This window comes from Photinus pyralis, unplaced genomic scaffold (assembly GCF_008802855.1).
Source record: "Photinus pyralis isolate 1611_PpyrPB1 unplaced genomic scaffold, Ppyr1.3 Ppyr1.4_LG10, whole genome shotgun sequence".
In the NCBI taxonomy this organism is placed as follows: domain Eukaryota; kingdom Metazoa; phylum Arthropoda; class Insecta; order Coleoptera; family Lampyridae; genus Photinus; species Photinus pyralis.
The window spans coordinates 124,887-148,850 of record NW_022170250.1 but is presented as its reverse complement, the minus strand read 5'-3'; the positions used below and the strand labels follow the sequence as shown (position 1 = coordinate 148,850).

Genomic DNA, 23,964 nt, shown 5'->3' with positions numbered 1-23,964 from the left:
CCCTTCCTCCCTGTAACTCTCAATACTGTCATGGGTAGTGAAGTTGAGAATTGAACAACTGTATACTGGGGAGTGGGGGGGGGACACTTTCCCCTAAAATAGTTTACCCGTCCGGAGTCGGGATTCTTGTAATTTTTTGAAAAATTATTGGATCTTCTTCTGGCAAAAAGGTATTGCATAAAACACAGTACCGCGGGGCCTGGGGCGGGGGGGCACCACAGAGAGCCCTAGGCTATAGACTCCTCGATAAATCCTCGGTGCTGGCGAGGGTTGCGGAATTGACAATGGCATCACAGTACACTGAGGGGTATAGCATACTCCCCCCAGATCCTCCTGTACCACTTTTTCCTACAACACGTTTAGCCCCCAGGACTCTCATTATAACTTATTAAAAAATTTGGGGGGGGGGGGCTGGAGTGTTAAGGGAGAGCCCTCAGCAAAGGACGGCAAAATAAATCCTTTCCCTCCAACTTTTGGCACTTTCAAGAGGGTCGGAAATGACAATTGTGGCACTGTATGGGGGGGGGGGTATTCCATAACCTCCAGATCACCCGGTACCGCTTTTCCAGACAAAACGTTTAGCGTTCAGGACTCTCATAATAGTTTTCTGAAACATTATAGGCTCCCCTTCTGCTTCTTTGCACAAAGCAGAGTACTGGTGGGTCGGGGGGTGGGAAGCCTCGGCAAAAGGAGAGTCCATAAATCTTTCCCCTCCAACCGTAAGTCCTCTCATGGGTTCTGGAAATGGGAATGGAACCGTTGTATAATGCGGGGTATTCCATATCTCCCAGAATCCCGGTAAGACTTTTTCCCTCGAAACGCCCTCAGGGGCCAGGTTTCTCATAATTTGTTGGAAATTTATCTTCTGCAAGAACTATTGCATGGAAGACAGTACCGTGGGGTCTGTTCCCCCAGCAGAAAGAGCAATCGGATAGAGACGCCTCGATAAACCCTTTCCCTCAGGACTTTCATTATAGCTTTTTAAATAATTGTCATATCCTCTTCTGCAAAAAATTTTTCCGTTGAACAAAGTACCGAGGGGTGCCTCGGGTGTGTGGAATATCCGACAGCAGGGAGAGCCCTCGGCAAAGGACGATGCAATAAATTCTTTCCCTCCAACTTTTGGTACTTTCATGGGGCCTGGAAATGATCATTAAAGCACTTCAGGGATTTTCTAAGGTCAAGTATTTTTAAGGTCTTTAACGTAAAGGTCTTCAAAGTTTTCGAGATTTTCACAAACCTTAAGGGCCTCTGGGAGCCTTAAAGCCTTTGTGTCTCCGAAAGCCTTTTAATAGTCCTTTAAGGCTCGTTTCTTGAGGATTTTGGAAATTCCTGAGACTTCTAAAGATCCTTGAAGGCTCGTTTTTTAGACTTTAGACAGGACCCTGTAAAAATATACGTCTTTAAAAGGCTCTAGAGGCTTTTGGAAATTCTTGTAAACTTTTAAAGACATTTGAAAGCACCTAATGGCACCTGGTGCCTCCTAAAGATTTCTAAAGCTTATTCTAGGCTCGTTTCTTAGTTTTTAGATATGACCTTGAAAAATGCACATGCTTTAAAAAGGCTTTAGAGAGTTATTCAGAGGCTTTTAGAAATTCCTGTAAACTTTTGAAAGGGGTTGAAAGCACCTAATGACAGTTGGTGGCTCCTAATCACTTCCAAAGGACCGGACCGGGCACATTCTTTTAAAAGCCTTTAAAAAGTTGCTTAAAGTCTATTGGAAATTCTTGTAAACCTTTGAAGGTATCTTGTGGCATTTAGTGGTTCCTAAAGACTTTTAAAGGTTCTTCAAGGTCCGATTCTTGGATTCTAGCCAGGCATTTAAAGATGTAGGTAAATGTCTTTTGAAGCCTGGAAAGTTACTTAACGGCTTTTGGAAAATCTTTGAAAGCACCTAATGGGGAAGAGCGGAGCGACAAACACAAAATGAAGAAAGAAAGCAGAAGAGTACTGGAGATTGAGGAAGAATCAGACATAAGCATCAACAGCGAAGAGGAGGAGGAGGAGACAGAAAGAGAGGCCAACAATAAGAAAGCGGAGAAACAAGAAGGAAAGAAACGAGACCAAAGGATGGAGGCATCGGAAACTAATGGAACCCCCGGGGGAGGGGCCAACACCAGGAGCCAGAGTTCCCTCTAATGCAGATATTCCAATGGCAAGAGAGTTATTGCTGAGCTATTTTAATCAAAACTGGATGTTGGATGACAAACTATTCCTATTGTCGTTTCTAATTAATGCTAAATGTTTTGGGTGGAACAGGGAATTGGGAGACAGAAAACTTCCAGCTGAAAACTATACTCTCGCAATCGAGACCGGAACAGGAACTGAAAGTGACATTAGGTTTAGAAAAATAGAGTGGAAAACATAAAGCCATCATAGATTGAATGACCCTAAACAATATTTATGAAGTGAAATTATACAACCCCTTCATTGACCCCAATAAATCTTAATTTTCAGACTTCCCCATTGCGAACGCTCCCAGTCAGACATCAAACTGCGCAAGTTGGCCTATTTACCTTTCCGGCGCCAAGTCTCCCTCTTTCGAATTGTTCCCCAAAAGCTACGATTTTTACGTAACGATGCCGCGGCTGGTCGTTGAACTGACACGCTTTGCTGAAAAATACTAGCCCGCCGAAAAACGTCACGCAAATTTTAGTTACGTACTTACACGGAGGCCGAGGCGTGCGGTTAAATAGTGATATTGCTATCAATCGGTTTAACGTAAAACTAGAATTTTTACCATTTCGGTCTCGTTAATTTTGTTGATTTGTGATTGTGAGTGACCGCTTTTAATTTTCTGGATAGTTCTTTGTCGACTTCTGGTAGGGAATTTTGAATTATCGGCATCTGCAAACGGTACGTTATTTACACATTGCCATTACAAAACTTTGGTCGTTGGGAGGGGGGACCTCTAATTAAACTGTACTTAAATCCTAATCGTAAGTATAATCAAAAGTGGGCGGTTGCTGTAGCACAACCTAAAAAGGTTTTTTTTAAATTATTTAATTGTCTAAAGAATTACAAATTTAAATGAATTTTAGAACATGTGGAAAATATCTTGAAGTGCACAAATTAAAGAAAGTAGAAAAATTAAAAACAAATTGTATTGGTTTAAATACATTCCAAAATGAGGAATTTGTTTCATAAACAAATGGATGAAAAATGATACGAAAATCACTTTGACATGATTAATGAGTCAAAAATATCGGTATAATTGATTGCATTTACATTTGAATGAAGTAGGCGTCAATTAGTTTAATATTCAATTTAGTAAATAAATTAATTGTAAGTGTAATTTTAGACGATCATCTAGGTATATCTCCAGAAAGCGGAACGATACAAAGGGGATCTCGGCAGCTGCACCACCTGGCCTCTGACGACCCTTCTGACACGTATCCCTTTAATCATTTTTTGAAAAAAACAGCTGTTAAACATTCACGATTCAGATTAACACTAGGGGCGCTGATGTAGGTAATCTACAAATGGCGTGTATTGGTGTATTGTACTAATTTGAAAGTGAATTGAATGTGTGCTGCCGTTTTTGAAACCTGAAAATAGAACCCCTTAGTCCTATCCGCAATCAACGTATTTCAATTCAATTCAATTTCTAGCGCACGCCTACAACCTTAGAACAACTCGCCGACATTCCCTTACGTGGATTATACCTCACTATTCGTAGCACAATTTTTCGATGTGTCGTGGTTTAATAAATAATGACGATTTAAATTGTTCTATTTGTGTATGGAATCTCCCCCCCCCCCTCGCGTTAAAAGGAAAATTTAATGACGCTTTATCTTCAATCGCCATTATCTCCATGAGATCATTCGTATACTCATACAAATAAACTCTTCGTATACTGGGGACCCCTCGGTGCTACGTTCTTCTCCAAAATGTTTAGTGTCTTTGGCACCTCAATACCTTAATTTTTCAAGAGTTTTTAGGGATGAACGTCCGGTTGAACGTTTTGAGGGTGAACATGCCACTGGGAGTCTGAGTATGGAATACCCCCCCCCCTCATATGAAGAATTTCTTCATTGACTGGGAGTATAAGACCCCGAGCCCCCCCCGGTGCTACTTTCATCCCCAAAATGTTTAGTATCTTTAACAGTTACACCTCGAGTTACACCTTAATTTTTCAAGCGTTTTTAAGGCTGAATGTTTTGAGGGTGAACGTATCACCGGGGGGTTAGGAGTACGGAATAGCCCCCAGTATACTATATACAGTGGTTCGACTGTCATTTCCAGAAAACCCCCGTGATAGTACTGATGGTTAGAGAGTTGAGTCCTTCTTCGTTAGATGGTTTTCAATCCTCTCCGACTTTCTAAATTCCACACCCCAGACCCCCCGGTGCTATGTTCTATGGAATACTATTCTGCAGAGGAGGATCTGATTATTTTCATAAAAACGATCATGGAAGTATTGAGAGATAAACGGTTTGTGGAGGAAAGCGTTATTGGATGGTATGGGAGATATGGAATCCCCCCCCCCCTCAGTATACTATATACAGTGGTCCGATTTTCATTTCACAAAAACCCCCATGATAGTACTGAGGGTCAGAGCGCCGATTCTTTCTTCGTTGGGTATTTTTCAATCCTCCCCGCGTTTCTAAGTTCTTCCTTTGCTGGGGGCCCCAGACCCTCCGGTGCTATGTTCTATGGCATACTATTTTACACAAAAGGATATGATCATGTTTCCAAAAACCCCCAGTAAAATGGAAAAGTTAATGACCCATTCCCTACAATTAATTATCTCAATGAGATCATTCGTATTCTCATATAAATAAACTCTTCGCGTATTGGGGGGTATTCCAAACCCCCCAAACCCCCAGTGCTACGTTCTTCTCCAAAATGTTTAGTATCCTTATGACTTACATCTTCATTTTTCAAAAGAGTTTTTGGGACTAAACGTTTTGAGGGAGAACGTACTACCCGAGGGTAAAAAGGAGTGAAAAGAAAAATTTAATGGGGGAGGGGGGTCTGGGAGGTATGGAGTAACCCCCCAGTAAAAGTAAACATTTAATTACCCCTTCCCTACACTCACCATTATCTCCTTGAAATAATTCGTATGCTCATATAAATAAACTCGAACACTGGGGGGTAATGTATGCAACTGGGGGGTCACGATCAGATCGTGATTTCAGAACCCATTCCTTTTCCCTCTACCATCATTATCTCCATTCGTATACTCGTGTAAATAAACTATTTGTATAGGGGGGGGGGGGGGTTCCTTGAGGAATGTTAAGGCTACTTACCCTTGGAGACTGTTTACATCGATCATAGGCGTTTAATAAGGCTCAGAAAAGCCTTTCAATGAGACCCTAAAAGCCTTTAGAAGACTTTTGTAGACTATTAAAAGAATCTATCTATCTATGTTTCTCGAACAATTTAGAGACCCTTAGATCAACCATTAAAACTCCAAATAAATATATTTATAAAAACTATTAAAACCCTTTTAAACCATTGAGGCTGCGCCCTTAAAAACGCTTGAATTAAAGAGTTTATTACGCGTTCTAAAGGTGTTCTTAAATATTAGGTTCAAGAAGATTACAAAAGGCGCTTGAACGCTTTTCAGGTTTGTTTTTTAAAGAATTTTAAAGTTCGCAAAAGGCTACTGATCACTCCAAAAGCTCTTAAATCTTGCAACTCTTGAAGACTCGCCGAGGTCTTTAAAGGAGTTCAAAGCTGCTAAAGGCCAATAAAGGTTTTAAAGTCTTTACATCAACCTAGAAGAACCCAGTTTGGTGTTGTTCTTGTTTGAACTCTCGTTATTAATTGTTTAATACACCGCAAGTTTAAAATTAATTGACCCAAGCAAGATATTCGCGCTCCCCCCTTCATTCACTATTTGAATCTCTTCCGGTAGAAATACCGCAACGATCTCAACTACCCTATCCTTTTAAACGAATAGTAAATTTTCTCGCGTGCTCGGAGAAAAACTGTTCCATGAGATCGTGGCAACCGTGTTCGCTTTCCGCAATACAGTTCGTAATATCGCTGACTAGCGCCAGACATATTTTCGTTCACGTTCCCTATGAAGCGGTGCATGTGTAAAGTTTCCTATACTCAACAAAATGCAATGAAATAATATGACATTTGGCGAAGGTCAATCAAAATTGTTTTTCTTTCCGATCAAAGACCTAAAAAATGATTTGAAAATGGAAGGGGTCTTAGCCTGTGCTCAACTCAAAACAACCGCCGCGCTGGCGCGATTTAGTCTTCATGAAAAATTCAAAATATAGTCATATTTTAAGGAAAAAAACGTTGTAACAACAAAATCGTTAAAGTTAAGGGTAATAATATGTTACGTACTCCTCAAGAGCTTTCCAATTCTTTAATAAAATACGGGTTGCTCCGTAAGTTTTAGCTTTGATACGCCACTGGAATACAGCATGCCACTATCAACCAGACACATTTTGGAAACAGGGCGAAGGTAAAACCTGCATAATTTTTTTTCTATGATTTTTCTGACATCATATACCTATTGTAATGAAATAATGGTTCGAGTGGTCTTAGATGCTATATTGCTTACGTAATTTCCAGGGTTTAATTAAATCAAATTAAAACCGTAGCTGCAATTAACTTAATTAAAGCACTTTACTCTCGCGAGATGGCACTCTCAAACAGTTCCCATTTAATTACCCAATTATAAAGGAATTCATTTCAGAGTTACACCCTAAATTAATTGCTTATTAAATTGCCATTGTGGAGTTAATTATTGCTTCTTTTATAATTTTTTTATTATATAGAAACTTTTTTTCACCTTAACCCAATTTTGATTTATTGGCTTACTAAATTCCAACAATTTAATTTGCTGGACGAAAATTTAGAATAGGTTGGTTCCTTTTGCTCTATCTTTCGTTTGGAAATTCAGCGAAACTTTAAAAATTCATAGATCTCGAACGGGTGACGCTGGTAGGATAGTGCTCTTTGGGTGACATTTCTTCCAATCTGTATAGCTAACCCTTTGGACCCGTTAGAATCGTTTGTAGGCCGTTTGGAAGTAACAGATCTTAAAAGTCCTTAAGATATTTACAGACCCTTAAATACACCAGAACCTTGTAATGGCCCTAAAGGCTTTGCAAGGCCCGGATAATAAATACTTTTAAATGTAATTAAATTTTTTTAATGACTCTGGAGAGATGTAAGGGCTGCTCTCTCTTGAAGACTGTTCCCAACTGTCACTATTCCTACATTCATTTTCACAGAGAAACGTCCAAAGGCTTTTCCTGGATGTCCCAGATATGAGATTCACGGATTTTTGATGTGCAGTTCTCACTCGATTCTGTTTTTTTTTCTTATTTTTGGATTTTTTGAGTTTTGGTCGATTATAGGGAACTGCTACCAAAAGTAATACAAATCTCATGACCAATACTACAGCATCAGCTTTCGAAAACGGGTCTCAAAGGGCCATTTTTTTTGGGCAAAATGCGATACCAGTGAGGGTTCCAAGTCACTCAGGAAGGGTTAGGGTTAGTGAGCAAAGGCGCCGACTTAGGGGTGGCCGAGCACTTTCAGCCCCTCCAATATTTATACTGGAGGGGCTCAGCTCCCCTAATTCTGAATAAGTGACAATTATATACCGTATTCGTATTCGTGGTTACTTACACCAAATCTTGAAACTGCATAATCAGCTTTAGACTCAACAATAAACCTCAATGCAAAATGCAATAACAAACCGTCCCAAGGTAGGAAACCGTTGACACTTCTAAGAAGCAATAATCTGACTCCTGATGTGACGTCATAGTTTTTCTTTCTGAGATAAAGGATAAAGATAGGTACCTGCACCTTACACCTACTAAAAATGCAAAAATTCGTACGTTCACTCAAAGTCAATAAAAGTTGTTATAAAAATGTTTTTTTTTACTTATACCCGTAACCCGATACCCTATGCAGGTACGTAAAAATGTTTGGGCCCCCCCAAAAATTTTGTCATGTCGGCGCCTATGTTAGTGAGCTAATTTTTCCAGAATAAATGAATTTGGTTTCTAATAATAACAGGAGGTTTATGTAACCCGTTTATTGCAAACACGGTGGCCTTCGAACTTTCGTATGATAAGGCGTAACTTTATATTCGTCACCAGTTGTGTCGTGACCGTGTTTCGCGATGGAATGTGTCGATATCGCTCCTTTTGAGTAACTTTTTCACTGTAGGGCTTGGTGAGTTATTTTTACCTTGACTTCTATCTAGTACCTAAGTTGGTGTACAGCACTGGCACTCAATAAAAAATTAAAGAACTTATCACTACATTCAGAAAAGGTTCAACACACTTTCCTTCCTCGAATTACTAATAATTTTTTAAAGAAAAAGGGGCTTTAATTGGGTAAAAGTTACTTTTGCCATATACAGGCAATTTTCCACTTTCCCCAATTTTGAAAATCTCCCAGAAGGCATTCCCAAAGCTTTTTAGTGCGTTTCAGGATCCATTATGTCCTTTCAAAGCTTTCCACTGTGCCATTCCCAAAACTAGAAGAGTCTAGAAAGCACTTACAAGTGTCTAGGGAGCCCTAGAAAGTAGGAGGCCTTGGGAAGAGTGCAAAACGGTCAAAGAGACAGAAAACGTTGGAATGAGTTCAAGAAACATTGGGGAAATTGCAAAAAAATCTGGTATGAGCTCAAAATGTTCATGAAGGTTCTAGAAAAGCTCTAGAGAGCGCTTTCTAAAGCTTTCGCGCATGTATTTTCGAGAGCTTTCGAATAATTTCTTTGTTCTTTACAAAGTTATATAAACCCAAAAGGCGCTTGATCGTCAACAATCCTAGATAGTAGTATGCGAGGCAAGTTCTAAAAACGCTTTGGAATGATCAACTGCGTTTCAATTGCACTTACACGACTCTGGAAAGTCTGAATCTTTTGTATCTTTTTGAGAAGACTTCCTGTTCCCTTTCCAAAGCTAGACAATCCTAAAAACCCTGAAAAGGCCAAGGGGACCGGGGAAAGATTCAAAAAGGTTGAAAGCTTGGAAATCACTACTCTCTGGAAGGGACCTACTAAGGCCTGGAATAAATTAAATAAGTCTAGAAAGGGTTCTTGAAAATCCTGCACAATTTCTAGAAGGAACTTAGGAGGCTCTGGGAAGGGTTTTAACCACTGGAAACGTGCACAGAAAATCTGCGGAAAACCCTACCGCTTTAACATTCATTCATAAGGATTTGGGAAGCCCCTAGAAGGTTTTTCAAAACTTTCTACCGCTTGCCCCTGGGCTTTCCCTTATTTTACAGACCGTGTTTTCCCTTTCCAATACTAGCTGAGGCGTTAAAATGGACTTAATAGTACCCGGAGAGCTCGGAAAAGTACATAGAGAGCACTACTCTCTGGAAGGGATCTACTACTAATGCCTGGAATAAATTAAAAAAGTTCAACACGCTTTTTTTCAGCCCAAAATCTTCTAGAAAAGGTTCTTGAAAATCCTGCACAATTTCTAGAAGTAATTTAGGAGGCTCTGGGAAGGGTTTAAACCACTGGAAAAATGCACAGAAAAGCTGTGGAAAACCCTACCGCTTTAACATTCATTCATAAGGTTTTGGGAATCCCCTAGAAGGTTTTTCAAAGCACTCTACTGCGTGCCCTCGGCTTTCCCTTATTTTACAGACCGCGTTTCCCCCTTCCCAATACTATCTGAGGCGCTAAAATGGACTTAATAGTGCCCGGAGAGCCCGAGGGAGAACCCGGGAAAGTTCATAGAGACCACTACCCTCTGAAAGGGATCTACCCTGTTTTTTACCAAAAATCGACTTCACCAAAATTTCTCGGGAAAACACTTTTTCTTATTAATTTTGGTGCGTAGAATCCAAAACGATTCGTACTTTTTCGATTAGACGTCTCAATCAAAAGTTATGGGCAAAAAACCAATTTCGGCAAAAAATTCAAAAGGCTGTAACTTTTGATCTAGTAGCTCGATCTTGGAACTGTTTGAAATTATGGATTCTATAGGCCACATTCTATAAGAAAATATTTTTTTCCGGTCGATCTGAGACAATTTTTTTTCGGGCCAAAAAAAATTCTGACAGCGCCGATCGATAGCGCTGGTCGAGACCTTTCCAACGAGGGCGGAAGGCATATCTACGACGCACCGTTCTCGAGATATTCCGGTTTGTCAGAATTTTTGGTCGAAATTTCAAACCGGAATATCTCGAGAACGGTGCGTCGTAGATATGCCTTCCGACCCCTCGTTGGAAAGGTCTCGACCAGGGCTATCGATTGGCGCTGTTAGAATTTCGACATAAAATTCAAAGGGCCGTAACTTTTGATCTAGTAGCCCGATCTTGGAACTGTTTGAAATTATGGATTCTACAGGCCACATTCTATAAGAAAATATTGTTTTCCGGGTCGATCTGAGACAATTTTTTTTCGGGGCTCAAAAAAAGGCAGTGTATAACCTTCCTTTTTTACCAAAAATCGACTGCACCAAAATTTCTCAGGAAAAAACTTTTTCTTATTAATTTTGGTGCGTAGAATCCAAAACGATTCGTACTTTTTCGAGTAGACGTCTCAATCAAAAGTTATGGGCAAAAAACCAATTTCGGCAAAAAATTCAAAAGGCTGTAACTGTTGATCTAGTAGCTCGATCTTGGAACTGTTTGAAATTATGGATTCTACAGGCCACATTCTATAAGAAAATATTGTTTTCCGGTCGATCTGAGACAATTTTTTTTTCGAGCCAAAAAAGGCCTGGAATAAACTAAAGGTTCAACACGGCACAGAATAAGTTTTTTTCTTCTAGAAAGGTTTCTTGAAAATCCTGCACAATTTCTAGAAGGAATTTAGGAGGCTCTGGGAAGGGTTTTAACCACTGAAAAAATGCACAGAAAAGCTTTGGAAAACCCTAGCGCTCTAAAATTCATTCATAAGGATTTGGGAAGCCCCTAGAAGGTTTTTCAAAACTTTCTACTGCTTGCCCCTCGGCTTTCCCTTATTTTACAGACCGTGTTTTCCCTTTCCAATACTAGCTGAGGCGCTAAAATGGACTTAATAGTACCCGGAGAGCTCGGAAAAGTACATAAAGAGCACTACTCTCTGGAGGGGATCTACTACTAATGCCTGAAATAAATTAAAAAAGTTCAACACGCTTTTTTTCAGCCCAAAATCTTCTAGAAAAGGTTCTTGAAAATCCTGCACATTTCCCAGAAGGAATTTAGGACGCTCTGGGAAGGGAATTCCTGCGCTACAGTATCTAAAAGATTATAGTGTATTTGTGTTTATGAGGTCAATAAACGTTATTATTATTATTATTATTTGACCACTGGAAAAATGCACGGAAAAGTTCTGGAAAATACAACCGCTTTTAAAATAAAGTAAAGGATGCAGAAGGCTTCCCAAATCTTTCTGTGCTTTTAGAGTCTTTTCAAGAGCCTTCCAAAACCGTTCGTGTCATTTCGAAAGCTATGGGAATCTAGAAACCGCTCAAAAAATTACTCTAAATGATATACAAGGCTATGGAAAGAGTTTATGAGTTTCAAAAGCGATTACAAAACGCGAAAGTTCTTCAAACGCACTGGAAACATCTTTAGAATTCATGAGACTCTGTAAATCCCCCAAAATGCTTTTCAGAACCCTCTGGTGCTTCCCAGTGCCTACTCTGGATACTTTCGAGAGCTTTCGGAGGGTCCTTTACATAGTTACTCGAGTCAAAAAAGCCCACGAGAGCTCTGGAAAGTGCATAGAGAGCGCTCAATGTCTCTGGAACGAATCTAGAGGACTCGAAAATCCGTATCTAAAAGTTTAATTGCATAGAAAACCCTCTATCACGCTCAAAATGCCCACAAAATTGAAACGCTCTAGAAATGCACCTGCCATGGAAAGCTTTAATTCTGTCCAGAGCCTAGAACGCTCTTGGGAGCAGTATCTAAAATGCTCACAGCATTTTTGGCAGCTCTTTAGAGTTTTTCATTCTCGTTTGCCCTTTCCAGAGCAAAAGAAATTTGATAAAAATTAACACAGTGATTTTTGCTTTCAGCACACCATGGGAACTCGAATCGAGTGCATCGTCACGGTCGCATCGATCCTCTTCTTCATCTTCACGATGCCGCTGGCGGTATTTGTCTGCATTAAAGTAAGTTGGTCGTGCATTAAAACGGACGAGCCTCATTGTCCAATTCGTAGGTCGTAGCCGAGTTCGAACGCGCGGTCATCTTTCGACTGGGAAGATTGAAGAAAGGTCGAGCGATCGGGCCCGGTACGTTCTTCGTGCTTCCATGCATTGACAGTTACACTTGCGTCGATCTCCGAACGGTCTCATTTGATATACCAGCTCAGGAGGTAACAACCCGTATGTTTTGTGTAAGGTTCCAAAGTCTTTTAGGCTCTCACGAAGGATGCGGTAACGATTATGGTGGATGCCGTGGTCTACTACAGAGTAGAAGATCCACTCAATGCGGTGGTAAAGGTTACAGATTTCCGGTAAGTGTCTTGGACTAGGGGGAAACAACTTTGAATTTTTGGTGTACACTCCTCTGAATTAATTTGAATTAACGCGAATTAATTTGAATTAACGTGAATTAATTTGAATTAACGTGAATTAATTTGAATTAACGTGAATTAATTTGAATTAACGTGAATTAATTCGAATTAACGTGAATTAATTCGCATTAGCGTGAATTAATTTGAGTTAACGTGAATTGATTCGAATTAACTGGTATTAATTTGAATTAACGTGAATTAAATTTGAATTAACGTGAATTAAATTTGAATTAACTTGAATTAATTTAAATTAACGTGAATTAATTTAAATTAACGTGAATTAATTTGAATTAATGTGAATTAATTTGAATTAATGTAAATTAACGTGAATTAATTTGAATTTGAATTTTTGGTGTGCACCAAAAATTGTACTCTGGATGTACGTTGATTTTAATTTGGCAGTCACTCGACGATGATGCTGGCGATGACCTCCCTGAGAAACATACTGGGCACGAAGAACCTTACCGACGTTCTATCGGAGCGCGAGTCCATTTCGGCGGCGATGCAGGAAGTACTCGATGAAGCCACCCATCCGTGGGGAGTTAAAGTCGAACGAGTCGAAATGTAAGCAACCCCTAACCGTTTGTCAGTGAAATAACGCGCATGCCCAATAGTAAAGACGTGAGTCTGCCGACTCAACTGCAGAGGGCGATGGCTGCCGAAGCGGAGGCGTCGCGCGAAGCCAGAGCCAAGGTTATTGCTGCGGAGGGCGAGATGAAGGCATCGCGTGCGCTTAAGGAGGCCGCGGACGTTATCTCAGAGTCGCCCGCGGCCCTACAACTGAGGTACCTGCAGACCCTCAACACGATTTCGGCCGAGAAGAACTCTACGATTGTGTTTCCACTGCCCATCGACCTTTTAACCGCTTTCGTTCCCAAGGCACGTTCTTAGATTGGCATCAAGCAGTGTGTTTACAGTACAAATTATGTTCTTACTTAAGTTGCCATTCAGGAATTAAATAAACTAAGACCTACGGTCTGTTTGCGGCAGATCCAATCAATTCTCAAACTTTTTTCAATTGGATCCCTTCAAACTCCTCGTGTTTCCTCCACTTCCTTTCAATTCACGTGAAACTTCCTTCATGTTCCTATCAAGTAATTTTCAATTTCCTTTCAAACTCCCTTAAAATCTCCCTCAATTCTCCTCGCGTCAAGTTTCTCTGCAGTAATTTTGCGATTTGTATAGAAACGTATAGAAATCCTTTTAGTGTCTTCCAAGGTCTCTTTTTCTTTCCAGAACTGGAAAGGCGAAAAAGCTTTCAAGAGTTCCCAGGGAGCCCTGGAGGGTACATGGAGAGTGCTTGAAGTCACTGGAGGGAATCTGGGGATTATAGGAAAGTGTTTAGAAAAATTGGAAAAGGTCAAAATCTTAAGAGAATTCTGGAAAATCTTTAGAAACTCTTTTTGTAAGACCTTGGAAAGTGTCGAATAGGCTTTTCTAAGGCTTTTAATCTTTTATCTGTTTTAGGGGATTTCGGCGGCATCTTCAAAGCTAGAGCACACACACACAACACAGATGTCATAGTGAGCACCTAACATCTCCGAAAGAGGGCCCTGGAAAGGTTTAGAAAACTCAAAATTGCATAGAAAAGCGACCAAAAGACCCTTCCAAGCCTTTGGGTTCTTTGAAGAGTCTCTTACGTCTTTTTCAAGGCGTTCAAGTACTTTCTGCGCGACTTTTCAAATCGAGTTAAGCTTGGAAATCGCTCTACAGCTCCTAGAAGGGCCTGGAACCGGGGATCAAGATACTCACGAAAATTCTAAGAAAGCTCTGAAAAACTCCAATAGTTTGGAGTTTCACTTGTAGGGTCCAAAACGCCTTTTCGCACTTTCCCGAAGTTTTAATTTTTTTAGAGCTTTCGAAAGCGTTATGTGCCCTTTCCAAGTTAGATGAACCTAAAAAGCGCTTGATAGTCCCTGGAAGGCTTTTGAATGTGGAAGTGAAGAAGGGCTGGGAAACTTTGAGAAAGCATAGTATGCTTACGAAGTTTCTATACCTAATAACTCTGGAAAATTCCAATTTCCTGAAAACCCCTACAAAATATTCCAAAGCTTTCTAGTGCTTTTCAGGATCTAATATGTTCCTTCAAAAACTTTCAACTGTACCATTCCCAGAACTAGGAGAGTCTAGAAAGCGCTTACAACTTCCTAATGAACCCTAGAAAGTACCCAGAGCAACTGTGGAAAAAATCTAGGGGGCCCTGTGAAGAGTGTAGAGAGTTCAAAAGGAAAGGAAGTAAAGAATACCTGGGCGAGGTTTAAAATTCTCGAAAATGCAATGGTATAAGCTCAAAATGATCACGGAAGTTCTAGAAAAGCTCTAGAAAGCTCATCTGCTTTTAAATTCCACCAATAACGCCCTGGAAAGGATTTAGAAGGATTTCTAGTAGCTTGGTAGCGTTTTCCAAACTCTCTTATTTTTTCGGGAACTTCCGAAGGCTTTCTTTGCCCTTTACATAGTTACATAAACCTAAAAAGCGCTTGATTGTGCATATAGTGCATCAAAAATCCTGGAAAGTAGTATAGGAGGCACTTTTTAAACGCTTTCCTAAGATTTTTAGTGTTTTATAGAGTCTGTTGCGTTTTTTTTGGGGTTTTAGAAAGATTTCTGTTCCCTTTCCAAAGATAGACAGTCCTAAAATCTCTGAAAAAGGCTAGGGCCCGGAGAAAGGTTCCAGAAGTACATATAAAGCGCTGTTATTGGCACAAAATCCTTACGGGTGTTCTAGCGCAACTTTGGAAAACTCTACCGCTTTAAAATGCCATTGATAAAGCTCTGGAGAGTACACAGACAGCACTACTCCCTGGAAGGGATGCAGTAAAGTTCTGAAATGAATTTCAAAAGTTCACGACGGGATGGAAAACCCTTCTGGCGGCTCAAAATCCTCACGAACGTTCTAGAAAATCCTTGAAAAACTGCACTGCATTAGAATAGAGGCTGTAGTAAGCACTTTCCAGCGCTTTTCATAACCTTTTACGTCTTTCAGAGAGCGTCCGTAGCCCTTTTGTACCATATCCAAAACTAGGCGAACCGGGAAAGGGCTCCACAATACCTAGATAATTCACCAATGTGTTACAGGGCACCTACAATTCCTGAAATGAGTTTAGGAGGGGACTCGAACACTGGAAAACGCTCAGAAACGCTCTGGATTTTCCAGAGTTTTAAAACTGCACCCTGCACAGAATCCAGAAGGTTTCCATATTTCTATTGCTTTTCAGAGTCAATTGTGTCTTTTCCAGGGGCCGTTTGCTTCCTTTCGAAAGCTGGAGGAATCTAGAAACCACTAAATAATGCCTAGAAGGGCGTCAAAAATGACTCTGGCAAGGGTTCAGGAATCTCAATTACAAAACGCTAGTATGAGCGAAAGCTCTGAAAACATCCTCTTTAGAAATCATGCGACTCGTTTGAGAGCCCTGGAAAGTGCATAGGGAAATGCCTACGAAAGTGAAAAGCTCTAGATAACCCAGTTGCCTTGGAAAGCTTTCATTCTGTCCAGAGTTTTTTTATCGCTAGAAGCACAAGAGAAGGGTTTTACGGATCGTGGGTCAGAATTAAGCAAGGGTTGGAACCGGTTCCGCACTATTTAAGTAGAATGATTGTTTAAGGGTTCCGGTACCGGTTTCGGTTCTGTGGCTTCAGTAATTTTCGGTTCCATTTTTTTACGGTTCCTACATACATAAATAAAATTATTATTAAAAAATGTAAATTATTGTTAATTATAGAAAATAAACAATAAACAAATTAAAATTCTTTTACTTAAACATATTTGTTAGGTTTAATTGAAACTTATTTTTAGCTTACCTACGCGTGATTTTTTTTTGCTGTGGTGTCCACTAATTCTCCGTCTCTTATGTCTGTCTGTACCGTCCCTTTCCCTGTCTCCCGTTCTGTCTCGTTTTCGTATACTCTCTCCCATCGTTTTCCGCATTCTCATGTCCTTCATGCCTTCTTCTTTCGTGTCATTCTGTCTTCTTCTTTATTGGCTTTCCGCTGTCTTCTCATGCCCTTCCGCACGGTGCTGTTCCTTCCTGCCTTCTACTAATCCCTCCCTCACTGCATTATGTCCTTAATGCCCTCTTTCTTCTTCCCAGCCCTGCCCTTTCCTGTTCTTCATGTTCGGCATCGCCCTTTTATACGTTCCCGTCCTTATTCCTGCCTTCCCCATCCTTCTCATGCACTCTCCTGCTACACCATGTTTTGTTCTTTAATATCATATTCCCTCTCTTGTGTGTTTTTTTAATATAACCTCCCTTGCCTGTTGTGTTTTCTTTCTCCTCTTCTCTCCCTTTTACTATCCTCCGTGTGCTCTCTCATACTGTTTTTCTTTCTCCTACCATATCTCACCAACCACCTTCTTTTGCCGAACTTCCCTCTGTTTTGCCCCTTCACGCTGTATTTTTTCTATTATCTTCTACTCTCTCCCACTCTTCCCTGCTCTTCAATTGTATAAATTACTTGGAACCTCCTCTATACTTACTGATTATTTAAAAATGGTATACCTAATAAACGAGTAAGGAGGAGGGAGGAGGTTTAGTCTTTTTTTCAATTTAATTCAACCTAATTTTCAGTATTTATCGACATCAACCTCAATCAACAAGTTACCTGTCCTCTCGTACCTTCTCACCCTTGCTCACACACTTCTCTTTGCTGCAGTCCCCGATACCGTTAATCCTCCCCATTAGACAAGAAGCTACTGCCCTTTCTGATTGCTCGTACCCCATCCATCTCGTTCTCACTCGTTGATGTTCTGCGATGTTTTAACTACCCCCTCCCTGCTATCCACTTCCCTCGTAGCTCCCTTCCCTGATCTCTCCTGTCCTCTCAGACTTTCTCCCGCTTTTCTGCTATCTTTTTCTTTATTTTACGTACTTGGTTTTTCCCCGCCCTATCACTCCCTTTCTTTTCTTATTCCACACTTTTCTGCCGCCCTCTGTACTTTCCAGATCTTTATTCTCTCCTACCCTGTCCCGCTTCTTGTCACCCTATATGTTGTCGCCATCTTGCGGCTCTCCTCTACTTATTCATTTCTTATCCTCCCCAGTTCAGTATTATCCTAACCATTTTTGCTATCTGCTGCACTCTAACGTTAGGTCCTGCCCCTTCCCTCTCCTACTCCCCTCCGTGCATTAATTCCATCTTTATTTTTTTCCTCTCATAACCGCTTTTTTGCGTCCTGTCAGCCCCTTTCATTCCTCTCTCATCTTTTTTCTCTCTTGATTGGACTCCTCCACCCTCCTTCTACGTGCGCCCCTTCTCTCTCCCGCCCCGTTACACTTTTTCTCATCTCTTGCGTTTCTTTGGCTTCTGATAGTCTCATGCCTTCTCCCTTCTTTTCCTGCCTCCCCTTTGTCATTATTTATGTTCTGTCTTTCTTTTAACCTTACATTGCCTACTTAATTAGAGAAGAGCATCTACTGAACAGAGTTCTCTTTCTTTTGCCTACACCCCCCTACAAATTTTCAGCTCTATCCCAACAAAGGCCGAAAAAACTACTCGTTTCTTCTGCCACCTCTTACCCGTTTACTACTCTACTTTCTTTTTCTCCTTGCTCTCTCGCTTGCATTCTGCTCTCCTGCCGTGTTCTGCACCCTCCTTTGCTTTCGTGCTATCTTCTAGCTTTTCCTACCCTTTCCTGTTCTTCCTCCTGCGGCCTCCCTCTTTTTCTTCTATTCCAAGTACTGTCCCGCTTTCCTTTACCCTTTACCACTCTTTTAGCGTAGGTATTTTTAACAAGTAAAAAAAGGGTCGTCACATTTTGTTGTCGTAAGAAGCCCCCCTCCCTCCTCCCCACATGAATTATTTCCTGAAATGCCGTTTTTGAAAGTAAAACAGGTGCATAATTTTTACATACGACAACCAATAGGTCTCAGAGTTGCATACGCATGTCTTTAGTAGTGCCAAGTAAAGCTTAAAAATTGGGGGAGGTGGGTGCACGTTTACCCTTCATGGTATTCTAATGAAAGGTCTCATGGAAATGAATTGGTTTCTACAAACTATGACATTCCTGCGTGACTCCTTTTCGAGATCAGTGGGTGGCGTTGGGATGGGGAAGGGGATAGAAATAGATTTTTGAAGCTCTCAACAAAAGGAACTGTTTTCTACCAACTACTGCCCTTCGTTCTTACCTTTTATCAAAATAGGGGGTTCGGGGAGGGGAGGAACTGGTTTTATCCTTAATGGTAGGTACTCTTGAAAGGTCTCACCGAAAGGAATCAATTTCTGTGCCAACCCTAATCCCCCTCCTCGACTCCTTATCGTGATCGGTTATAATTCCTTACATTTCAAGAGCGGATTGTCGGAGGAAGGCACTTACAATGGGCGATTGGGGCGTCTGGAAGAAATATATTCATTCGTGATGGCAAAACTTTAAGAACGAATGTTGAAAAAGGTTTCTGGGAGGGGAGTATTCACAACGGCAAAATGGATCGTCTGGACGAGACATCTATTGGTGAAATTGAAGCGAATATCTTGAAAACGAAGTGTCAGAATTAAAGGGAGTAGGTAGAACTTCTGGATGAGACACATGTACTGGTGATGTGAAACTTTATTGTGAATACCTGGAAAATGTTGGAGGAAGGCAAGATCTTGGTTCTTCTCTTGCATTATACGAGCGTAGATTTTAAAAAATAGCTCTGTGTAGAGCTCTTTTACTTTTCATTGCGAAGCATTTGAGACAACCCCGAGTGTAACACCTCCCACTCTAAGAGTGTCAAACGGTCACAAAGATTAATAATACCATCTTCTTGAAAATATAAGGCGCAATCGTTATTTATAAACAAATTTATTGATTAGAGCAAACAAACAAAACATTTTACACAAAAATACATATGTAATGATTAAACCAAACAATCAATAATCTACTTCTAGACCACAGAATAAGACCTTCATCTAGACAGTGTTTAACAGATGGAGTAACTGTGACTTCGTCCACTTCATTTTACACAGTACTCCACGCCATCGCTTATTTTCAAAACGGAACGCTGCACCAATTTTATTGCGCCGTGTTACGGTAGTAGTGAACATGAATACTAATCCTAGGAGTATTTAGAATTTACGAGTTAGACATATCCTAACCCTGCAAGAGAAGATAATACTGTGTCACAATTTCAAAGGACGCCGAATACATACGATTAGATTGATGAAAAAATATTTTTATCGATCTAATTTTCACAGTACGATTACATCCAAAACTAGGAAGGAGTTGAAAGGGCCATAGGCAATTTTTTTCTTAAATTGACACATCTATCTGTCAGATTCGCAGTAAATGACAGATCTATCTGTCACATTCGCAGCAATTGACACATCTGTCAGATTTGCAGTAAATGACAGATCTATCTGTCACATTCTCAGTAACTGACAGGTCTAGCTGTCACATTCGCAGTAATTGACACATCTGTCTGTGACATTCGCAGCAATTGATAGATATGTCTTCCTATTTTAGTTGTTCTAATGACAGATGTCAATTGCATCAATTGACAGATATGTCAATTGTGCCTGTCAACTAGAAACAAAATTCTTTTGGCCCCCCAAGACTCTCATCCAGAACGACTAGGCAAATCACAAGAATCAAAATGAAGCTGACTAGAATAAACCGATATAGCTGCAATAATCAGTCGGGTCTACTTTGATAAGATATTAAGTTTGGTTTTTAAGCTAGCGTTATCGGGCAGAGCGAGAACCCACTTGCGGAGAGCAGTCAGTATGACTGAAGTCATGACTAGGAACGCTCCACCGACCGAGTACTTATTTGGTACCTCGTCGAAAAACCAAACTTGCCAAATGAAAGCGAACACGATATCACTACTGCGCGCGATCGCGACCGGACCGGCTTGCTCCATCTGCAGCGCGACGGTCAGCAGTATCTGCCCGCCGAAGCTGAAGAGAGCCAAGGCGACTATCAAGTACCGATCGGTCCCGCACGGTGGCACGCAGAGTCCGCCGATAATCCACGTCACCAAAAGACACTGGACCAACGCGAACGACCCGAAGTTAGTCATGATCACAGAGAAGTGTATACCCTTCAGCGCCCTCAACAGCACGTACGCGCTCGCGCCGAACAGCGTCGCCGAGAACGCGGCGACCGCACCCCAAATCTCGGACTTCTCGCTCGAGCTGCCCAGCGCGTCCACGGTCTCGCTGAACAGCAAAGGCGGCCGCGTGATGAACACGACGCCGATCAGCGTCAAAATAACCGAAAATACGCTAAAGACGCCGCACGGCTCCTTCAGGAACATGCGCGCGAAGACCGCCGTAAACACGGGCACCGAGAAGACGATCACCGACGCGTCCGCCAGCGGCATGTGCCGGAACGCGTAGAAGCTCAGCATGAGCGCCGCCGTACCGGTGAACGAGCGCAGCAGCAGCATGATGCGTTTCCCCTTCGGGAAGACGTACTCCTGCTTGTAGATTAGGATCGGTATGGCGGGCAGGAGAACGCCGATGTAGCGGTAGGCGGCCAAAGCGATCGGATCGACGTCGGTCATCCATTTTACGATCACGGAGCAAAGCGAGAAGAAAAGGGAGCTTAGGGTTGCTAGTATCAGTCCTAGGTATGGGCAGTTGCATAGGCTGCGTTTCGGCTGGCTACTGGCGTCGTCTTCGAGTTCCTCGTCGACAAGCTGCTGAAGCTCTACGTTTTCCGGCATCGTTCACACGATTACCCTGAAACGAAAAGAGAAATCAGTCACGAGGTAAAAACACACCAATCAAAGTATAGCATTTTGTTCCAACTCTGCTCGTTCCCTGTTTCGGGGTTCAACAGTTTCCTTTGCCACCAGCCTTGATTCGCGCCACCAACCACCATTTTCAGTTTCGGGTTTTGGACCACCAACCATTTTCTATTTGCCGTTGCAATGTTGCCGGTTTTCAGTTTTTTTCAAATATGACAAGGGGGTTAGGGGGTGCTGTAACTCCTTTCTGATATCCGAAAACTCAAAATGAAGTAAGTGTAAGTGGGGGGCGGGGAGTAAGTTTCGCTCACAATTCTGCACTAACTAGCTTTAGATGCTGCCTTGAAAATAGTGTAACGGAAACACTACCAGGTACAGAAGAGAGAAGAGAGAGAGGGGGGGGGGACTATAGATCTCCATGGAAATCTATCTAAGAATTTTCCAAAAAATGTACTCCATATGTCCTCTTAGAAATGGTGAAAAAATGTCGGCCCACAGCTCCATTCCATTCCAGATATCAATCCTGTTTCCAGTCTTCAGATTTCCAACCTTGGTCTCTAGTTTGTTGCTCTGTTACCTACTCTCCTGTTTTGGGCCGCGGGCAATCAACTTTTCGTCTTCCAGTTTCATCGGCCTTCCACTTTCCATCTTTTCCAATAATTAAGAACAGAACGCAAAAATGACGAAGAAACAAATGAAAAACGCGTAAATTTTCTATTTCTACCCAGAGAGACGGACGGAGGTACAGACGAACAGAATCACATTTTGCTTTTAAGACTGAGCATCGCCATTTTTTCAATTTTGTTTGAGAGCCACTAAAAGGAGGGAGATATGGACTACTGCGACGGTATTTTTATGTACATTTGTCCCATTTTCGACACTTTTACACCATGCGCTCTTTTTGACTCAAATCAAAATTTGACAATATTCCCTTCCCTAAAAGATACGGAGAAAAATAAAAAAATCGTTAACTTCAGATCGAGAACCTATATTTTTCTTTGTTGGAAGGGATACGAAAAATGTTTATCACAAAAGATTCTTTATCCGTTTTCAAAATAACTATATGGGGCCAGTTAAAAAAGTTATCGGACTAACCTTATTTTTTACATGAAACATCCTGTACACTTTAATAAAGATAGCGTATTAAATTCTATTTTCAAAAATATAACACACCAGGAATGAACAACATTCAAAAACGATTCAAAATAATTAAAAGAAATTCGAAAGAAAATTCAAAGGGCTGTAACTTTCGAACTAGTAGCCCAATCTTCGAACTGTTTGAAATTATGGATTCTACAGGGCACATTCTATAAGAAATACTTTTTTCCCGGTCGATCTGAGACAATTTTTTTTCGGGCCTCAAAAAACGGCAGTGTGTAACCTTCCTTTTTTACCAAAAATCGACTACACCAAAATTTCTCGGGAAAACACTTTTTCTAATTAATTTTGGGGCGTAGAATCCAAAACAATTCGTACTTTTTCGATTAGACTTCTAAATCAAAAGTTATAGACTAGAAACCAAATTCGAAAGAAAATTCAAAGGGCTGTAACTTTTGAACTGGTAGCCCAATCTTCAAACTGTTTGAAATTATGGATTCTACAGGGCACATTCTATAAGAAATATTTTTTTCCCGGTCGATCTGAGACAATTTTTTTTTCGGGCCTCAAAAAAAGGCAGTGTATAACCTTCCTTTTTTACCAAAAATCGACTACACCAAAATTTCTCGGGAAAACACTTTTTCTTATTAATTTTGGGGCGTAGAATCCAAAACAATTCGTACTTTTTCGATTAGACTTCTAAATCAAAAGTTATAGACTAGAAACCAAATTCGAAAGAAAATTCAAAGGGCTGTAACTTTTGAACTGGTAGCCCAATCTTAAAACGGTTTGAAATTATGGATCCTACAGGGCACATTCTATAAGAAATATTTTTTTCCCGGTCGATCTGAGACAATTTTTTTTTCGGGCCTCAAAAAAAGGCAGTGTACAACCTTCCTTTTTTACCAAAAATCGACTACACCAAAATTTCTCGGGAAAACATTTTTTCTTGAGACCTTAAATTGAGACCTTATATTTTTCTTTTTGGAAGAGATGCGGAAAAATGTTTATTACAAAAGTTTCTTTATCCGTTTTCAAAATAACTAATGGGACCAGTTAAAAAAGTTATCGGACTAACCTTATTTTTTACATGAAACATCCTGCACATTTTAATAAAAAAAGATAGCGTATTAAATTCTCTTTTCAAAAATATAACACACCATCAGGAATGAACAAAATTCAAAAACGATTCAAAATAATTAAAAGATTTCAAACAATCAAAAAGGGTTCAAATGATTAAAAAAATTTCAAAAAGACTTGAATTTTTTTAATGTGGTTATTTTTTGAAAAGAGAATTTAATATGCTATCTTTGATTGAAATACACACGGAATAACACAGCTCCAATCAAGTATCGTAATCCAGAATCCAAAATCTAGAGTCCAGGATAGTTCGGAAGACTGTAAACCTCCGAACCTACTCTCTCTGAAATACTTCTTTGGAGGAGAGGATAAAGTAAATTATTATTAATTATTTTAATTAATTTTTTTATTAATTTTTATGATCATCATACCAAAAACTACTGTGGGAGCCCTGTGTTACCGATGGGACGGGGGGCTATTCCATACCCCCAGTGTAGCATAGTTCCATTTTCATTATATGAATACCCCCATGAAAGTACAGAGCGTTCCATGAAAAAGATTTGTCGAGTCCTCCTACTACTGCTACTGCTGGGCTTTCAACTGTTGAGGGTGTTCCATATCGCCCCCCCCCCCGCCCCCCCCAAACCCCGGAGCTACTTT

The 23,964-nt window shown here is 40.7% G+C and overlaps 2 protein-coding genes and 1 long non-coding RNA gene across 4 annotated transcripts; 2 read left to right on the top strand and 1 right to left on the bottom strand.

The window, feature by feature from the left end:
- The first annotated feature begins 2,689 nt into the window (after positions 1 to 2,689).
- LOC116161367 (erythrocyte band 7 integral membrane protein-like) lies at positions 2,690 to 13,465 on the top strand. 2 transcript variants are annotated; one of them, XM_031474698.1, is made up of 6 exons: positions 2,690 to 2,856; positions 11,955 to 12,050; positions 12,101 to 12,256; positions 12,300 to 12,397; positions 12,860 to 13,021; positions 13,072 to 13,465. In XM_031474698.1, the coding sequence occupies exons 2-6, from the start codon at positions 11,961 to 11,963 to the stop codon at positions 13,346 to 13,348; spliced, it is 783 nt and encodes a 260-aa protein (XP_031330558.1). In that variant the 5' UTR covers positions 2,690 to 2,856; positions 11,955 to 11,960; the 3' UTR covers positions 13,349 to 13,465. The 2 variants fall into 2 exon arrangements, with proteins under 2 accessions (XP_031330558.1, XP_031330557.1); XM_031474697.1 differs by lacking the exon at positions 2,690 to 2,856 and adding an exon at positions 8,000 to 8,157.
- A 505-nt stretch (positions 13,466 to 13,970) lies between these two features.
- LOC116161366 lies at positions 13,971 to 16,151 on the top strand. Its single transcript, XR_004143395.1, has 3 exons — positions 13,971 to 14,259; positions 14,311 to 15,649; positions 15,697 to 16,151. It is a non-coding gene; the product is annotated as an uncharacterized LOC116161366 (long non-coding RNA).
- Positions 16,152 to 19,219: 3,068 nt separating this feature from the next.
- Positions 19,220 to 21,138, bottom strand: LOC116162159 (solute carrier family 35 member G1-like). The gene has a single exon (XM_031475707.1). The coding sequence runs from the start codon at positions 21,100 to 21,102 to the stop codon at positions 20,077 to 20,079; it is 1,026 nt and encodes a 341-aa protein (XP_031331567.1). The 5' UTR covers positions 21,103 to 21,138; the 3' UTR covers positions 19,220 to 20,076.
- Positions 21,139 to 23,964: the final 2,826 nt, after the last annotated feature.